Here is a 17,996-nt window from a genome sequence, read left to right as displayed (position 1 = left end):
TATAAACATGATAAGCGGTTCATGTAGGCTTATTTTGAGGTGTGTTGAGATAAATCATCCAGCATTTGAGAAGTAAAATGAATAAATACAATGAATTAGTATTAAAATAAGAAAAGATGAAACACAATCATGCCAAAAATACATGTGCGATGGGAGAGGTAGTTTGTTTTGGTTAAAACAGTGCCTGGCGGCAGGGCTCTATACAATAAACTGACAGGGATTCAGGATTCAGCTTGCTTCCCACGTCACCAGAGCAATACAACAAAGCCACCAACAACAGTAGCAACCATACAGGCCAAAATATAGGCAGGGCCGCTGTGATCAGTGCCTTATCAGGAACCTGTCTGCAATAATTGACTGATCTTAACAATATATTGAAAGAAGAAATGGATTACATTTATTTATTTATTATTTTAGCCAATCCAGGTGACGTCATAGTAAACCTAAAAAGGTACTGATCACAGAAGCCCTGCCTGAAATCAGCCATGGTGACCGCATGATATACATATTAATACGGAGTCATTCCTCAAAAATACAAAAACTGATTAGGACTGGACTTTTGACAGTGGCAGCGGGAATCATGGATTTAGATTCAGTGACGCGTTGTTTACATTGTGGACTGTTGCTTATATTTCCTGTCTCTTTAAACACATGATTATCGTGCTGTGATAAGAAAAACAGACCGACGTCCTGTGAAAAAACAATGGATCCCTATACAGGGCCTGCAACACAGCCCTCTAGGGAGTTCATCTTCAAAAGAACCTGGCAACTTTTTGCCAGATAAAAAACAGAACACTGCAGAAGTTGCTGAAGAAACGTCGTGGTGTGTGTGTCACATGTTTGGTTCCCTTCTATGCTATTATGAAAGTGTTCAGTTTCATTGAGGTATCTGTTAAATGTTTAACAGGGTTTTGTAAGGCTACTGAGGTGGAGTTGCTGACCTGCATTGGGAGAGGTGTGTAGTTTTTAGGGCCAGTCTTTCTGAGCCAGCTCGGCAGCAGGCAGAGAGAGCTCTTGGAGGACTTCCTCCCATCAGAACCCCTGACCCCATCTTTCCTGCATTCCTTTACATGGGTTTATGTATATGTGATAGAATGCAGCAACAAAAAAGTATGCTTTCTCCACAATACCTGGTCTACGCACAGTGGGGTCTGGACATCTGCTGCAATGGGAAAAAATATCAGAGCTCTGTACTGCACTTCTGTGATTCTTACTTTCTATACAGTCACTCCTTTATCACACCTGATCCCACCTCCCTAAACTCTCATCACTGGATCAGTTCAGTGTTAATCACTTCCCAGGTAAGAGACCTTCCATCGGTGTGACATCCAAAGCCGCTGCTCACAAACTCAATCCCATCAACACTTGGTGCACTACAGCTGTTGAGTTGGGCCTAAATGGATGCCGTCGCATTAAAGCTATGAAGAGTTCTGCCAGGCTGGCTGGCATGTTGAAGAAAGAGGCATGTCCACCACGACTGCGACTGATTGGCCTTTATCCTTGTCTGTTTGAGTTGAGGCAGTGTTAGTAGTAAAGAGCATGAACAAGATTGTGTTGTCTTTTTCCTGGTTCTAACGGTATGGTAGCTTTACAGAGCAGCTTTACAGAGCAGCAGGTTGAGTCAGAATGTCTCCTCAGTATGTGAAAAGATTTTGGTGCAGCGGAATGAACGCTGATGTCAGGAAACAATCTCAAATCGAATAAAACCAATGACTTTGCACCGCCCCAAAAATGTATATATAGCGGTCAAAGCTTATCAAGACCTCAAAAGAGAGGAACATAAGAAAATAGCACATCTCATATTTGCATATATCTCCAGAGCATTCTTCCCAACAATTATCTTAGTATTTGCCTATTTTTTCCTTATTATGTACAGAAATAACAAGTGGTATTTACAGACAATGACCACAAGAGGGTGACCAAGACCTGCAGACGGTGTGAGAGGAAACACGTGATGGGCTGAACCTTCGACCTACTAGAACATGGCTCTCAAACAGAAACTGGTGGGGGTGACATTGTAATTGTATTGTACCATGAATAGAATTTGATCAGGCATGAAGAGCATCGGCAGATTTGATTAAAAGGTTTTAGTAATTACTACAGTAATTATTACATCATTACCAACAGGTTTGACCGGCGATGACTCCCCCTCTTGATTGTAAGCTTGCGTACGTATTACTCAAAATGTATATTGTACAATAAACAATATCAGGCTAACTTCTCCCTGAGGCAGGGCAGTTTGTCACCTTACCAGGTTAGTTTAACCATCTTATTTTAGCTAGTTAACCAATAATAATAAAACAAGTCTCTTTCATCTTATGAAGGAGAGAGATTTTTAAACGCTAAATGTGTATATTTTGAAGTCTGAAAGGGGGCAACAGAACCAAATTGTTACCAAATTATCCACATATATCCTGTGTGTAGCCGACACTTTCCCCAATACATTAATGGTGCCTTAAACACAGATGTCAGTCCCACTACTAAACACTTCGTCAGAGCCTGTACTCAACACCCTTTTGAGGTCATTCAGTATTCTCATACAGAAACAAAAATAAAAAAAGGCCCCTTGCACTCTACTCAGGGTGTATTTGTGTGCAATTGAAACCGCCTACATCAATACATACACACATTCATATGCACACAAATTGGGGCCTACATATCTTATAATATACAGAGGACTACTCATCCATTTGTTTTAGTAGAAACAACCTTAAATATAGATATTAGTTTACATGTATGTATATGCAGTACCAGACAAAGGTTTGAACCCACCTACTCATTCAAATGTGTTTCTTTGTTATACTATTTTCTACATTGTAGAATAATAGTGAACACATCAAAACTATGAAATAACACATATGGAATCATGTAGTAACCAAAAAAGTGTAAAACAAATAAAAATATATTTTGTATTTGAGATTCTGCAAAGTGGCCAACCTTTGCCTTGATGACAGCTTGCACACTCTTGGCATTCTCTCAACCAGCTTCATGAGATAGTCACCTGGAATGCATTTCAATTAATAGGTGTGCTTTGTTAAAAGTAAATTTGTGAAATTCCTTTCCTTCTTAATGCATTTGAGCCAATCAGCTGTGTTGAGACAAGGTAGGGGTGGTACACAGAAGATGGTCTTTTACCAAATAGGGCTAAGTCCATATTATGGCAAGAACAGCTCAAATAAGCAAAGAGAAACGACAGTCCATCATTACTTTAAGACATGAAAGTTAGTCAATCCAAAACATTAAGAACTTTTAAAGTTTCTTCAAGCGCAGTCACAAAAATCATCAAGCGCCATGATGAAACTGGCTCTCATGAGAACCGCCACAGGAAGGGAAGACTCAGAGTTACCTCTGCTGCAGAGGATAAGTTCATTAGAGTTAACCGTACCTTCATTTGCATCCCAAATAAATGCTTCACGGAGTCATTTAGTCATTTAGCAGACGCTTTTATCCAGAGCGACTTACAGTAGTGAATGCATACATTTCATAAATGTTTTATTTTATTTTTTGTACTGGCCCCCCGTGGGAATCGAACCCACAACCCTGGCGTTGCAAACACCATGCTGGCAATGCAAACACCATGCTCTACCAACTGAGCCACAGGGAAGGCATAACAGACTTCTCAACATCAACTGTTCAGGGGAGACTGCCTTAAATCAGGCCCCCATGGTCAAATTGCTGCAAAGAAACCACTACTAAAAAGACACCAATAAGAAGAAAAGACTTGCTTGGGCCAAGAAACACAAGCAACGGACATTAGACCAGTGGAAATTTGTCCTTTGTCTGATGAGTCCAAATTTGAGATTTTGGGTTCCAACCGCCGTGTCTTTGTGAGACGCAGAGTAGGTGATCTCCGCATGTGTAGTTCCCACCGTGACGCATGGAGGAGGTGGTGTGATAGAGTGGGGGTCTTTTGCTGGTGACACTGTCGTGATTTATTTAGAAGTCAAGACACACTTAACCAGCATGGCTACCACAGCATTCTGCAGTGATACGCCATCCCATCTGGTTAGCACTTAATAGGACTATCATTTGTTATTCAACAGGACAATGACAAACCAACCTCCAGGCTGTGTAAGGGCTATTTGACCAAAAAGGGAGAGTGATGAATGCTGGATCAATTTGTAAGTCGCTCTGGATAAGAGCGTCTGCTAAATGACTTAAATGTAATGTAATGTAAATGGATCAGATCCACAATCACCCGACCTCAACCAAATTGAGATGGTTTGGGATGAGTTGAACCGCAGAGTGAAGGAAAAGCAGCCAACAAGTGCTCAGCATATGTGGGAACTCTTTCAAGACGGCTGGAAAAGCATTCCAGGTGAGGCTGGTTGAGAGAATGCCAAGAGTGTGCAAAGCTGTCATCAAGGCAAAGGGTCACCCGACTACTTGGAAGAATCTAAAGAATATATATATATTTTTTATTTGTTTAACATTTTTTGGGGTTAGTACATGATTCCATATGTGTTATTTCATTGTTTTGATGTATTCACTATTGTTCTACAATGTAGAAAATAGTACAAATAAAGAAAAACCTTCGAATGAGTAGGTGTATCCAAACTTTTGACTGGTACTGTGTATTTATAGTTTAGTTATAAATACAATGTATTCGAAATTCCCTTTTTCTTATCAATGGGAAATTACAACATTATCGAAGCCCCTTCCTCCTCTATTTACCCATAATACCCTGATTAACCCCCGAAAACCTTTTCTGTGACAGTGTGACTTTCCGGTCCATTCCGCTATTCCCCCACAGAGTCCCTTCCATCAACCCCATCGCTGAGCCCTCTATCCAGCAGCAACTCAACAAATTAACTCCCGGGGGTCCTCACGGGAGGGATCGTCTGTCCATCTCTTCCAACCAGAGGGGTGGTGGTGTGGGTCGGTGTGGCTGCTAGGACACCTCGCTCCCAAACACCTCCAGCACCAGCGGGGTGAGCTGCATGCTGTGCTCTGGCTGGAAGGACAGCGAGCGGTACTGTTTGGAGTGCTCCTCGTTGAGGCTGCGCAGGTCGGCCAGCTTCTGGATCATCCTGGCGTAGAGCAGCCGTCCTCCCGGGTGGTTCACCCTGATGTAGGCCTGGAGCACCTCCGACAGACTGTCCTGGAGAACCTCGATCTTAGCATGGTCCTGCACCCCTGGACGATCTACATCGAGGGGAGGAGGGAGAGGCTGTCAAAAGGAGTGAAGAAGAGATTGGAATGCACACAAACATACAGTGTGCAAACCCTAGGAACACCTTTCTAAAATTGAGTTGCACACACTTTTGCACTCAGAACAGCCTCAATTTATCGGGGCATGGACTCTACAAGGTGTCGAAAGCGTTCCACAGGGATGCTGGCCCATGTTGGATGACTCCAATGCTTCCAACAGTTGTGTCAAGTTGGCTGGATGTCCTTTGGGTGGTGGACTATTCTTGATACACACGGGACACTGTGGAATGTGAAAAACCCAGCAGCATTGCAGTTCTTGACACACTCAAACCGGTGCACCTGACACCTACTACCATTGGGGCTCCCGAGTGCCACAGTGGTCTAAGGCACTGCATCTCAGTGCTAGTGGCATCACCACAGACCCTGGTTCGATTCCAGGCAGTATCACAACCGGCCGTGATGCGAAGTCCCATAGGGCGGCGCACAATTGGCCCAGCATTGTCTGGGTTTGCCCGGGGTAGGTCGTCATTGTAAATAAGAATTTGTTCTTGCCTAGTTACATAAAGGTTAAATAAAAATAAAAATACCCCTTTCAAAGTCACTTAAATATTTTGTCTTACCCATTCACCACATACACAATCCATGTCTCAAAAATCCTTCTTCAACCTGTCTCCTCCCCTTCACCTACACTGATTGAAGTGGATTTAACAGGTGACATCAATAAGGGATCATAGCTTTCACCTGGTCAGCAGGTGTTCCTAATGCTCTGTACACTCAGCGTATAACCAAGCACATACTCAACTTGTGTGCACACACACACGCACACACGTAAAACACATGTAACGCATATACGAACAAGCACAGATGGCAGCGGTCAGGTAGATACCTGGAGACAGCAGGCAGATGGCCATGAGCAGCACGTGTTCCTCCTCATGGAGGCTGAGTTTCTTCAGGCCCACCTGGAACTTCACTAGCGGCTCCAACAGGTCCAGAGTGTGACCCGCTACAGGGAGCGGCAGACAGGGGGTAAGTGTGTGTTCATGTGGTTTGACATAGTGATTGAACTACAGTGCCTTCAGAAAGTATTCATATCTCTTGACTTATTCCACATTTTGTTGTGTTACAGCCTGAAAAAAACCCAGATGAAATATGCATCTCATTTTCAACCATCTACACACAATACCACATGACGACAAAGTGAAAAAATGTTTTTAGAAAAATGAATGCAGGAATCTAATTTAGATAAGTAGGCATATTCATACCGTGTGTCAATACTTTGTAAGAGCATCTTGGGCAGCTATTACTGCTTTGATTCGCCTTGGGTATGTATTATTCAGCTTTAGGATTTTCTCCTATTCTTCCTCGCAGATTTTCTCAAGCTCCGTTAAGTTAAATGGGGAGTGGCGGTGAACAGCAATCTCCAAGTCTTTCCATTGATTTTCAAATGGGATTCAAGTCTCGGCTTTGGCTGGGCCACTCAAGGATTTTCATATTCTTGTTTTGAAGCCATTCCAGAGTTGTTTTGGCTGTATGCGTGTGCAAAGCTGTCACCAAGGTAAAGAGTGGCCACATTTGAAGAATCTCAAATATAAAATATATTTTGATTTGTTTTCTACAATGTAGAAAAAAGGAAAAATAATGAAAAACCCTTGAATAAGTAGGTGTGTGTAGGTGTGTGTAGGTGTGTTGACTGGTACTGTGTGATGTATTGTTGTCTCTACCTTCTTGCCCTTTGTGCTGTTGTCTGTGCCCAATAATATTTGTACCATGTTTGATTTAAAAAAAAAAAAAAAAAAAAGACCTTTATTTAACCTGGCAAGTCATGAACAAATTCTTATTTTCAATGACAGCCTAGGAACAGTGGGTTAACTGCCTTGTTCAGGGGCAGAACGACAGATTTGTACCTTGTCAGCTCGGGGATTCGATCTTGCAACCTTTCGGTTATTAGTCCAACGCTCTAACCACTAGGCTACGCTGTCGCCCCGATGCTGCTATCATTTTGTGTTGCTACCATGCTGTGTTGTTGTCTTAGGTCTCTCTTTATGTAGTTTTGTCTCATTTGTTGTGATGTGTCTTTTGTCCTATATTTATATTGTATTTCTTTTATAATCCCAGCCCCCGCCCCACAGGAGGCCTTTTGCCTTTTAGTAGGCCATCATTGTAAATAAGAATTTGTTCTTAACGGACTTGCCTAGTTAAATAAAGGTTAAACAAAAAATATCAGAATTTTTTTTGGTTGTTATAAATGTGCAAATATGTCTAAAAACACGTTTGCACTTTGTCATTATTCGGCATTGTGTGCAGATGGGTGAGAAAAAAAACAAAAAAACAATTTAATCAAATTTGAATTCCAACAAACAAAATGTGGAATAAGTCAAGGGGTATGAATAATTTCTGAAGGCACTTTATGTAGTGTGAAGAGTGTGTATATATACATATACACACACACAGTTGAAGTCAGAAGTTTCCATGCACTTAGGTTGCAGACATTCAAAATCATTTTTCAACCACTCCACAAATTTCTTGTTAACAAACTATAGTTTTGGCATGTCGGTCAGGACATCTACTTTGTGCAAGACAAGTATTTTTTCCAACAATTGTTTACAGACAGATTATTTCACTGTATACCAATTCCAGCATGTCAAAAGTTAACAAACTAAGTTGACTGTGCCTTTAAACAGCTTTGAAAATTCCAGAGAATGATGTCATAGCTTTAGAAGCCTCTGATATGCTATTTGACATCATGAGTCAATTGGAGGTGTACCTGTAGATGTATTTCAAGGCCTACCTTCAAACTCAGTGCCTCTTTGCTTGACATCATGGGAAAATCAAAAGAAATCAGCCAAGACCTCAGAAAAAAAAATTATAGACCTCCACAAGTCTGGTTCATCCTTGGGAACAATTTCCAAACGACTGAAGGTACCACGTTCATCTGTACAAACAATAGTACGCAAGTATAAACACCATGGGACCATGTAGCCGGCATACCGCTCAGAGATGAATGTACTTTGGTGCGAAAAGTGCAAAATCAATCCCAGAACAACAGCAAAGGACCTTGTGAAGATGCTGGAGGAAACAGGTACAAAAGTATTTATATCCACAGTAAAAAGAGTCCCATCTTTCAACATAACCTGAAAGGCCGCTCACGCCACTGCTCCAAAACCGCCATAAAAAAGCCAGACTACGGTTTGCAACTGCACATGGGGACGAAGATTGTACTTTTTGGAGAAATGTCCTCTGGTCTGATGAAACAAAAATAGAACTGTTTGGCCAAAATGACCATTGTTATGTTTGGAGGAAAAGGGGGGATGCTTGCAAGCCGAAGAACACCATCCCAACCGTGAAGCACGGGGGTGGCAGCATCATTTTGTGGGTGTGCTTTGCTGCAGGAGGGACTGGTGCACTTCACAAAATAGATGGCATCATGAGGAAGAAAATGATGTGGATATATTGAAGCAACATCTCAAGACATCAGTCAGGAAGTTAAAGCTTGGTCGCAAATGGGTCTTCCAAATGGACAATGACCCCAAGCATACTTCCAAAGTTGTGGCTAAATTGCTTAAGGACAAAGTCAAGGTATTGGAGTGGCCAATACAAAGCCCTGACCTCAGTCCTATAGAAAATGTGTGGGCAGAACTGAAAAAGCGTGTGCGAGCAAGGAGGCCTACAAACCGGACTCCGTTACACCAGCTCTGTCAGGAGGAATGGGCCAAAATTCACCCAACTTATTGTGGGAAGCTTGTGGAAGGCTACCCGAAACGTTTGACCCAAGTTAAACAATTTAAAGGCAATGCTACCAAATACTACTTGAGTGTATGTAAACTTCTGACCCATTGGGAATGTGATGAAAGAAATAAAAGCTGAAATAAATAATTCTCTACTATTATTCTGATATTTCACATTCTTAAAATAAAGTGGTGATCCTAAGTGACCTAAGACAGGGAATTTTTACCAGGATTAAATGTCAGGAATTGTGAAAAACTGAGTTTAAATGTATTTGGCTAAGGTGTATGTAAACTTCCGACTTCAATCACATTTATTTATAAATCCCTTCTTACATCAGCTGATGTCACAAAGACTTCAACTGTATTTACAGTGCTGTGAAAAAGTATTTGCCACCTTCCTGATTTCTTATTTTTTTGCACATTTGTCACACTTAAATGTGTCAGATCAAACAAATGTTAGTATTACACAAAAATAACCCAAGTAAACACAAAATGCAGTTAAGTGATAGCTTTTTTCCTTTAATAAATAAAATTATCCGAACCTTCATGGCCCTATGTGACAAAGTAATTCCCCCTCTTGTTAAATCATGAATTTACTGTGGTTAATCACATTTCTTGGAAAGCTGAGTTCAATTTCACTAGCTGATTACTGCCAGACCTGTTGAATCAAGAAATCACTTAAATAGAACCTGTCGGACAGTGAAGTAGGCCGAAAGATCTCAAAAAGCAAGACATCATGCCGCAATCCAAAGAAATTAAGGAACAGATGAGAGACAAAGTAATTGACACCTATCAGTCTGGAAAGGGTTACAAAGCCATTTCTAAAGCTTTGGGACTCCAGTGAACCACGGTGAGAGCCATTATCCACAAATGGAGAAAATTTGGAACAGTGGTGAACCTTCCCAGGAGTGGCCGGACTACCAAACTTACCCTAAGAGCGCATCGACGACTCATCCAAGAGGTCACAAAAGAACCCACAACAACATCTAAAAGAACTGCAGGCCTTACTTGCCTCAGTTAAGGTCAGTGTTCATGACTCAACCATAAGAAAGAGAATGGGCAAAAATGGCATCCATGGCAGAGTTCCAAGGCGAAAACCACTGCTGACCAAAAAGAACATAAAGGCTCGTCTCACTTTTGGCAAAAAACATCTTGATGATCCCCAAGACTTTTGGGAAAATATTCTGTGGACACACGAGACAAAAGTTGAACTTTTGGAAGGTGTGCGTCCCGTTACATCTGGCGTAAAAGTAACACAGCATTTCAGACAAGGAACATCATACCAACAGTCATATGGTGGTGGTAGTGTGATGGTCTGGGGCTGCTTTGCTGCTTCAGGACCTGGACGACTTGCTATGATTGATGGAACCATGAATTCTGCTCTCTACCAAAAAATCCTGAAGGAGAATGTCCGGCCATCAGTTCGTGACCTCAAGCTGAAGTGCACTTGGGTTTTGCAGCAGGACAATGATCCAAAACACACCAGCAAGTCCACCTCTGACTACGCCACTCCAGAACATTGTTATTATTTATTTTTTTACGCCATTCAAAGTCCGGACTTGAATCCGATTGAGATGCTGTGGCGTGACCTTAAAAAGGTGGTTCATGCTCAAAAACCCTCCAATGTGGCTTTTTCACATAGGGCCATGAAGGTTCGGATAGCTTTTTTCCATTAATAAATAAAATCATCACTTAAAAACTGCATTTTGTGTTATCTTTGTGTAATATTAAAATGTGTTTGATGATCTGAAACATTTAAGTGTGATAAATCAGGAAGGGGGCAAATACTTTTTCACAGCACTCAACATATATACGTGTGCGCACACACACATATGTATGTGTGTGTGTGTGTGCCTCAGTGTCTCACCCTTGGTGACGTCGTTGACGCAGTACTTGAAGTCAGGGCTACCACCACAGCTCCAGGACATGTCCTCTAGGTTGAAAGACTGGTTGGAGCGTAGCATAATGATCTCGATGGCACTTGACTTGAGCAGGGCGATCTGGTCCTCAGCAGTCAGCCCTCTGGAAACACAATAACATGTACTGAGCCAAACATGCAGTGTGACAGGGTGCCCTTACCCATCATCACATCACACAGAGGGCCTCTTATCAGCTTCTATTATACCAGCTGAAGAATTGAGGCAATAGGAACCTGTTTCTCCCATTGTGCGATTCAGTCCAGATTTGAGGGCAGAGATTTAAAGACTGGGTTCCATTGGTACCAAAAGATGAGGGAATCAGCATAACACCATACCTAGGCTGGAATCTTGGAGTCCATTGGACAATGCCTTTCTTTTACTTCCTAACAAAAAAAAGTAGTTCTTATCCTTGAAACTGGAATTGCAGGATTGTCTGAAGAAAACAAAATTTCCATCTCATACTCATTTTTATTTTTTGTACCCACAGACGTGTCTTCTGACAGGATGAGTGAATCAGCACTGTTCTCTAGAATGTTCTAGGGGAGGAGAGAAACAGGAAGGACAAGATGTACAATGCATATGGTTACCAGGACGACGGCATTCCACTGTTTTCTTTTGAGCATGAGCACACAGGGGCATGCTGTTCTACCCCTCCACCCACATCTCTCCCTATCCATATTCACACACCCGTACCAAGGTTAATACCAAACTAGAAAATGACTACCTGAGGTAAATGTGTGTACTTGCTAGTCTTGAAGTATATGGTTGTGAAAGAGTAGTGGTAGTAGTGGTAGACGGAAAATGGAGGCACACACCAAGAAATTTAGGAGCACAATGAAAATATTTGAGGTAATAAAGCTAGAATCCTTCATTTCTCTCGGCACACTGGTGCTCCAAAATTTAAATACCAGGTCTAACACCAAAATATTTAGGCACATATGCAAGTAAAATGGTCGCACTGTAGTGGTTGTGACTGCAGTAGTAATATGGTTTTCATAGGCCAACTGGTTAGTATTGGCAAAGATTATCTATATACTAACAAGATACTGGACTGACTGCTCCAACTATGGGAATACGTCTGCAAAGGCGGAAGGCAGGTGGGAGACGGTAGGATTAGTCGGGAACATTCTAGCCAATGAGAGGGCAGATACACGCGTGAACAACATGCACAACTCCGATATAAAGTAGTTTGTCTCAAAGTTGCCGTACCACGTGCGCACATTCACAAAAACCTAAAATTCTATTCGATCAAATAAACCTTGCGTAGCAAATTAGCAATTCAATTTTATGTTTCCCATTAACCTCCATACAAAAAATCCCCAGTTCCACTGCTTAACCTTGTATTTTCACAGACAGATTGTCACTTTGCCTCTTCTTCTCTGGTTATAGTGAGCTATTTTGGGGTGGTTTGTAGGTGTGGAGATATTATAGCAGGCTAGTTTAGTAAGCTTGAGTGAATAGTATTAGCATCATAAGCCATGTGTGTTTTTACAAAATCTATTCTAGCATTTAAAGTTGCAGTAGCCTACATTGGGTTTACATTTTTCAATTACAGCATTATTTAATCTGCAGTTATTCTTCTGCTATGTATTCAGTTAACAATAATATTTACATTATAATAATATCTTCCAATTACAACTATTATGTCTCAACTTTTAAAATAATACAATCTATTAGCTTCCAAAATGCAAGTAGCTATATGTAGCTGTCCGATAACACGTTCTGATGGAATGGCTTGTCCTGCACTTTGTAAAGACCCAGTGCAATGACAGAATAAAAAAAAGACATCGGTCCCTTTCTAAACACAACAATGTGAATGCAAAGAGGACTCAGACCACAAAATAGGTTAAATTAAGTGGCAAAAGAGTTGAGTCCTCATTCAAAATCAAGAGCAGATTCTTTTATTTAAAAAAATGTTTTCTCCTCTCCCATAGTTCACTTTAAAGAGGACTGAGATTGGTGGCGAATCCAAATGTTGCCTTTAAAGTATATGTGGCTTATGCAAATTTAAAAAAGTGTCAGTCTTTCCACAAACTAAATTGAGTCAGTCTGTACATGTCAAACAAATGGTTACATGGTTATAAAAATCTGTATACAAGCACATTATTCCAGAATGTTTCGCACATTTGAAAGTTTGAATGGCGTTTTTAGCTTAAATGGTTGAAGACTAGTCACTAGAAGCGAGCAGAATTTTTCCCATTCAAACCTATAGCCATTTAAATACATTGGGATATATGCAAACGTTGTTGTGCGAAAAGTATAAGTAGTAACAGAACTTTTTCCTAGCAACCTGAAGACTGGTAGCTTTTACAGTTGTTTTGGTGCTACAAGTGCCAGCAAAGGTAAATAATAAGAAAAAGTATGTTCAATTTCTTAAGTTGTTTTGCTTTCAACACGCACACCTAATTACTGGGAATCTTGATCCGCTGTGCCCGTACAGCACCTGACTGCTGGAGAACAGGCAGTTTCTCTGCCAACGACTGAGTCATGAGCCACAGAGCCACACTAACAAAGGCTGCCAGGCAAACACACAGCCAGCCAGGTCATTCTAAACAGATCCTGTAACTGAATGGGAATCCTGAATACATGCAACACCGACTGATATGGCTGGCGAGAGAGATCCGTTTACACCTGTGATCTAACCCTTCATCACAAATACATGTTTCAGCCATTTCCCTGAATGCTTTCTGAGACCGAAGTTCAAATAAGTACTGTAAGCACGGCGCATAGGCTTTGATAGTTCATGGAGATCAACTATTGGGGAGAGGGTGCAGGAATGACTGTACAATTTTCCACAGTATGAGAGTTTACCACTTCCCTACGCATATTTGACTTTGGCCTTTCCGCATTTAGTCATTTTGAGAATGAGGATTCATTCCCGCAGTAAATCAACTCTACTAGTGAGTCTATGAATGTTAAATTTGTCTGGCACACCCTTCCCCATGCTGAGGACATCATTACTGCTTTGTTGGAACCACATGCTAAACATGAAACAACTTGTTGTGAATATGTATTCACGGCATGTTCTGTACAACATGTTCACTGACTGCATACATCTGGGGACGGATCGGGAACCTTAACTGAACACGTCATGTGATGCAATCACTCTGTTCCAGCGTATTCCAGGAAGAGCACTGAGCAGCACCCGCCGGAGGCCCTAAGTGTTTATCAAATGCCTTACACACACACACACAATAACACTGTACCAAAGCTTGTAGCTATGCAATTAATGAAGTCGTCCACCCACAGAAATAACTACTACCGGCTTAAATGGACAGAAGGAGCCTGACAGACATCCACCTCCAGATCAACATGTTGTGTAATTGCCTAATTAAAGATACAGAATATGGTGGAGCAATGATTTGTGTAGGTCCTACACAATCCCTTTAATGTACAATTGTAGGGCTCCGGGGTGAATTTTCTACTACGTACAATCCTAACCTTAACCATTAGTGGGCAAAATGTAGAACTAACCCCAGACCAGAGAAGGCACATGATATGCATAGAGTCCCACCTGAAGCCAGGGATCATCTTAGCAAAGCCGATGACCTTCTGGATGCTGTAACTGACCAGGTCAGCCAGGTGGGGTAACATGGAGAATTTGGAGCCATCGTCCTCACTGGAGTCTGGGCTGCCTGCACTGTCCTGGTACATCATCAACAGACTGCTGAATTTCATCAGCTTGGTGTCCACTGACTCTACACAGGGAGAGAGAATAAAGGTGTTTAATGGAGATGGTAGAAAGAGAGGTGTTCAATAATAAAGAGAAAGGATAAATGTAAGAGATCATGGGGAATGTGAGCGAGTGAGAGATGTCAGTGGCAATAAATGGTTGCTAAAGGAAGCAAAAGGTTTACAATGAAATGGTACAAAAGGCCATTCAACTCTTCCAGGGCCCAGTTTCCCAAAAGCGATGTAACTTAGGCTTATGAGAGCTTTAACGACACATCTTTCCTACAACAGCCGAAGATATAACATGCGTTTCCCAAAACACCACGCAAAGAGAACAGACACTACAAATGCGTCGTTGGAGCATGTGTCGATACTGATTGGATCGAAAGAGAAGTCAGTGCTTCTCTCAGATCATCTTTCTCAATTCAAATCTCATCTTAACATTAGTATTACTCACATTACCTACAACGGATCAGCTCCCAGAGAGCTATTACCACCTACGGCTGCAAATATTGAGGCAGCTTACTCTAATGCTTATTCAATACAATTCTAATGCTTACCGCACATTAAAGGCTATACATTATGAAATATATTCAGACAATTTACAGACAGTAAGATACAAGTAACAAAACAGAACTCAATTTATTGAACATTAAATGTATTTCAATATGATTGAAATAGGCCTATAGCCTACTGCAGTAACAGTAATCATACCCCTAGACTGATACCAATTTTGTGTTACAGCTGGATTTTTAAAAATATGAATTTGACCAAATGTTATGAAAAGTATATACAGAAATCTAATTTACATAAGTATTCACCACCCTGAGTCAATACATGGTACAATCATCTTTGGCAGCAATTACAGCTGTGAGTCATTCTGGGTAAGTCTCTTAGAGCTTTGTACACCTGGAATGTGCAATATTTGCACATTTATATCATTAAAATTCTTCAAGTGCCCTCAAGTTGCTTGTTGATCATTGCTAGACAGCCATTTTCAAGTCTATGCATAGATCTTCAAGCCGATTTGTCAAAACTGTAACTAGGCCACTCAGGAACATTCAACGTCATCTTGGTAAGGAACTCCAGTGTAGACTTGGCCTTGTGTTTTAGGATATTGTCCTGCTGAAAGGTAATGTCACCCAGTGTCTGTTTGGAAAGCAGACAACCAGGTTTTCCCTTTAGGATTTTTCCTGTGCTTAGCTCTATTCAGTTTATTTTTATCCTAAAAAACTTCTTAGTCTTTGCCGATGACAAGAATACCCATAACATGATGCAGCCACCACCATGCTTGAAAATATGAAGAATGGTACTCAGGGATGTGTTGGATTTGCCCTAAACAATTTGTATTCAGGACATAAAGTGAATTTCTTTGCCACATTTAGTGCCTTATTGCAAACAGAAAGCAAGTTTTGGAATATTTCTATTCTGTACAGGCTTCCTTCTTTTCACTCTGTCATTTAGGTTAGTATTGTGGAAGTAACTATCCATCCTCAGTTTTCTCCTATCACACCCATTAAACTCTGTTTTAAAGTCACCATTGACCTCATGGTGAAATCCCTGAGTGGTTTCCTTCCTCTCTGGCAACTGAGTTAGGAAGGACCCCGGTATCTTTGTAGTGTCTGGGTGTGTTGATACATCTAAAGTATAAGTAATAACTTCACCATGCTCAAAGAGATATTCAATGTCAGATTTTTTATTTTACCCTTCTACCAATAGGTGCCCTTCTTTCCCTGGTCTTTGTGGTTGAATCTGTGTTTGAAATTCATTGCTCGACTGAGGGACCTTACAGATAATTGTATGTGTGGGGTACAGAGAATAGGTAGTTATAAAAACACTATTATTGCACAGAGTCCATGGAACTTATTATGTGACTTGTTAAGCACATTTTTACTCCTGAACTTATTTAGGCTTGCCTCAACAAAAGGGATGAATACTTATTGACTCAAGACATTTGGAGAGACTTGTCAATGACGACAAAAGTAGTCTTGCTCATCATGTTAATGGAACATGTGATTGTGGTGCATGTATACTGTGTGCCTGCGCATGTCCCCCTCACCTGGTGAGTGGTTGAAGGAGTCTGAGGAGGCATCTGACAGCGAGTGAAGGGAGGCTGCACGACTGGCACTGCGTGTTACTGGGCCCCCTCGCACCGGGGGCTGCAAACACACAACACATGCATTTAACATATAGCAAAAACACATTGTGTCTATCCTGTGAAGTGCACATGGGAGTGATTGACAAAACAACAGACCCAGAATCACTTGAATTGAAAATGGTAAAACATTAAAATGCATGTCATGCAATAGCTGTGATTTCATATCGCAATAAAATATATACAGCAAAAAAAGTGAGACCGTGAGTGGCTAAGCATATTTCGATCAGTACAGACCCTAAAGCGTGAGAAGTCGGAGTAGGAGTCGTCGTAGGTCTTGTGGTGTGCCTCCACCAGTGACGCGATGACCTGGCTCTGCTTGTCATTCAGCCTTGGTCTCAGGGCCTCCCGCGCCGCCTCCTCCTCCTTCCTCTTCTGGATCAGATCCTTCTTCCTCTGCACCTCCTCATCTGTCAGGATGACTGGGGAGAGGAAGGCGAAGGGGAGACAGGTGAGAAGAGTGGTGGGAAAGAGGTAACACAGCTAGCCTGATTGCCTTTCACAGGAGCCTCTCTCAGATCTCCTGACAATAGTGGTCAATTAAGTGAGTTTCTATCACTAGCTGATAGCTGCTGTTTGTGTGACGAAAACTATGAGAGAGGGTTGAAACAAGGCACAGTAGAATGCGTGTAGGCTTATGTTCTTCCAAGGAGAACCACCAATAGCACCAACAAGTGTCATCTGAGCTGTTCTGTTTCTCAAACAAACATACATAATGCCAAATTCCATACTGCGGTAAACCACTACAAGATACACAAAGCAATGTAGAAATATACCAGACAGAGGCTATCAACTATACATTAGTAAATATATGGAAACTAAACTAGAAGCCAATTTAAGTTTCAACCGATGAAACAAATAATCATATCAAATGTACCAGACAGAGGCTAACAAACCTCACCGGACACATTGCATTTGCGAGCGTTACAAAATAAAATGTAGACATCATTTCACCCACACCAGTCACGCGTGTGACCGAGTGTCTGCGTAGCCAAGCACTAAAACAGAACTTGGATCTAGGTGAGACACTTGAAGCGCTGCAAGTCCCGCTTCTCCCATCTACTCATTGGTTTTCAGGAGCATACGACCCCACGTGGGTATTTGAAAGATGAATGAAGAGAGATTAATGATAGATAACTACTGCAACTAAAGTCAGAGAGCATTATTTTGAGGTCGTGAATTTAACATTTTAAACACCAGTCCTTGCCTTTTCCTAAATAAGTCTATTCAACATACTGTTTAGAGTTTTTATGAGGACATGTTATTTCCCCCATGCTCTTCCTTCACAAGTTGTCTACACCTAAACTATATCAAAACTCATTTCACACATAGGCCTATAATAATAGATGTAGCCTAAAGACAAGATTACATTGA

The 17,996-nt window shown here is 41.3% G+C and overlaps 1 protein-coding gene across 4 annotated transcripts in view; it reads right to left on the bottom strand.

Annotated features, from left to right (window-relative positions):
- Window positions 1-4,607: 4,607 nt before the first annotated feature.
- LOC115168165 (vitamin D3 receptor A) overlaps window positions 4,608-17,996 on the bottom strand; it is a 97,803-nt gene continuing 84,414 nt past the window's right edge. For all 4 annotated transcript variants that reach the window (XM_029723174.1, XM_029723176.1, XM_029723175.1 and 1 more), the window contains 6 exons: window positions 16,860-17,044; window positions 16,527-16,626; window positions 14,310-14,493; window positions 10,744-10,898; window positions 6,038-6,154; window positions 4,608-5,145 (listed from right to left, as the gene is read on the bottom strand). In XM_029723174.1, coding sequence (XP_029579034.1) covers window positions 4,892-5,145; window positions 6,038-6,154; window positions 10,744-10,898; window positions 14,310-14,493; window positions 16,527-16,626; window positions 16,860-17,044 — 995 coding nt within the window. In that variant the 3' untranslated portion in view covers window positions 4,608-4,891. The remainder of the gene's footprint in view (window positions 5,146-6,037; window positions 6,155-10,743; window positions 10,899-14,309; window positions 14,494-16,526; window positions 16,627-16,859; window positions 17,045-17,996) is intronic.

This window comes from Salmo trutta, chromosome 30 (genome assembly GCF_901001165.1).
Source record: "Salmo trutta chromosome 30, fSalTru1.1, whole genome shotgun sequence".
Taxonomy (NCBI): domain Eukaryota; kingdom Metazoa; phylum Chordata; class Actinopteri; order Salmoniformes; family Salmonidae; genus Salmo; species Salmo trutta.
This window is presented reverse-complemented; position numbering and strand designations above follow the sequence as displayed.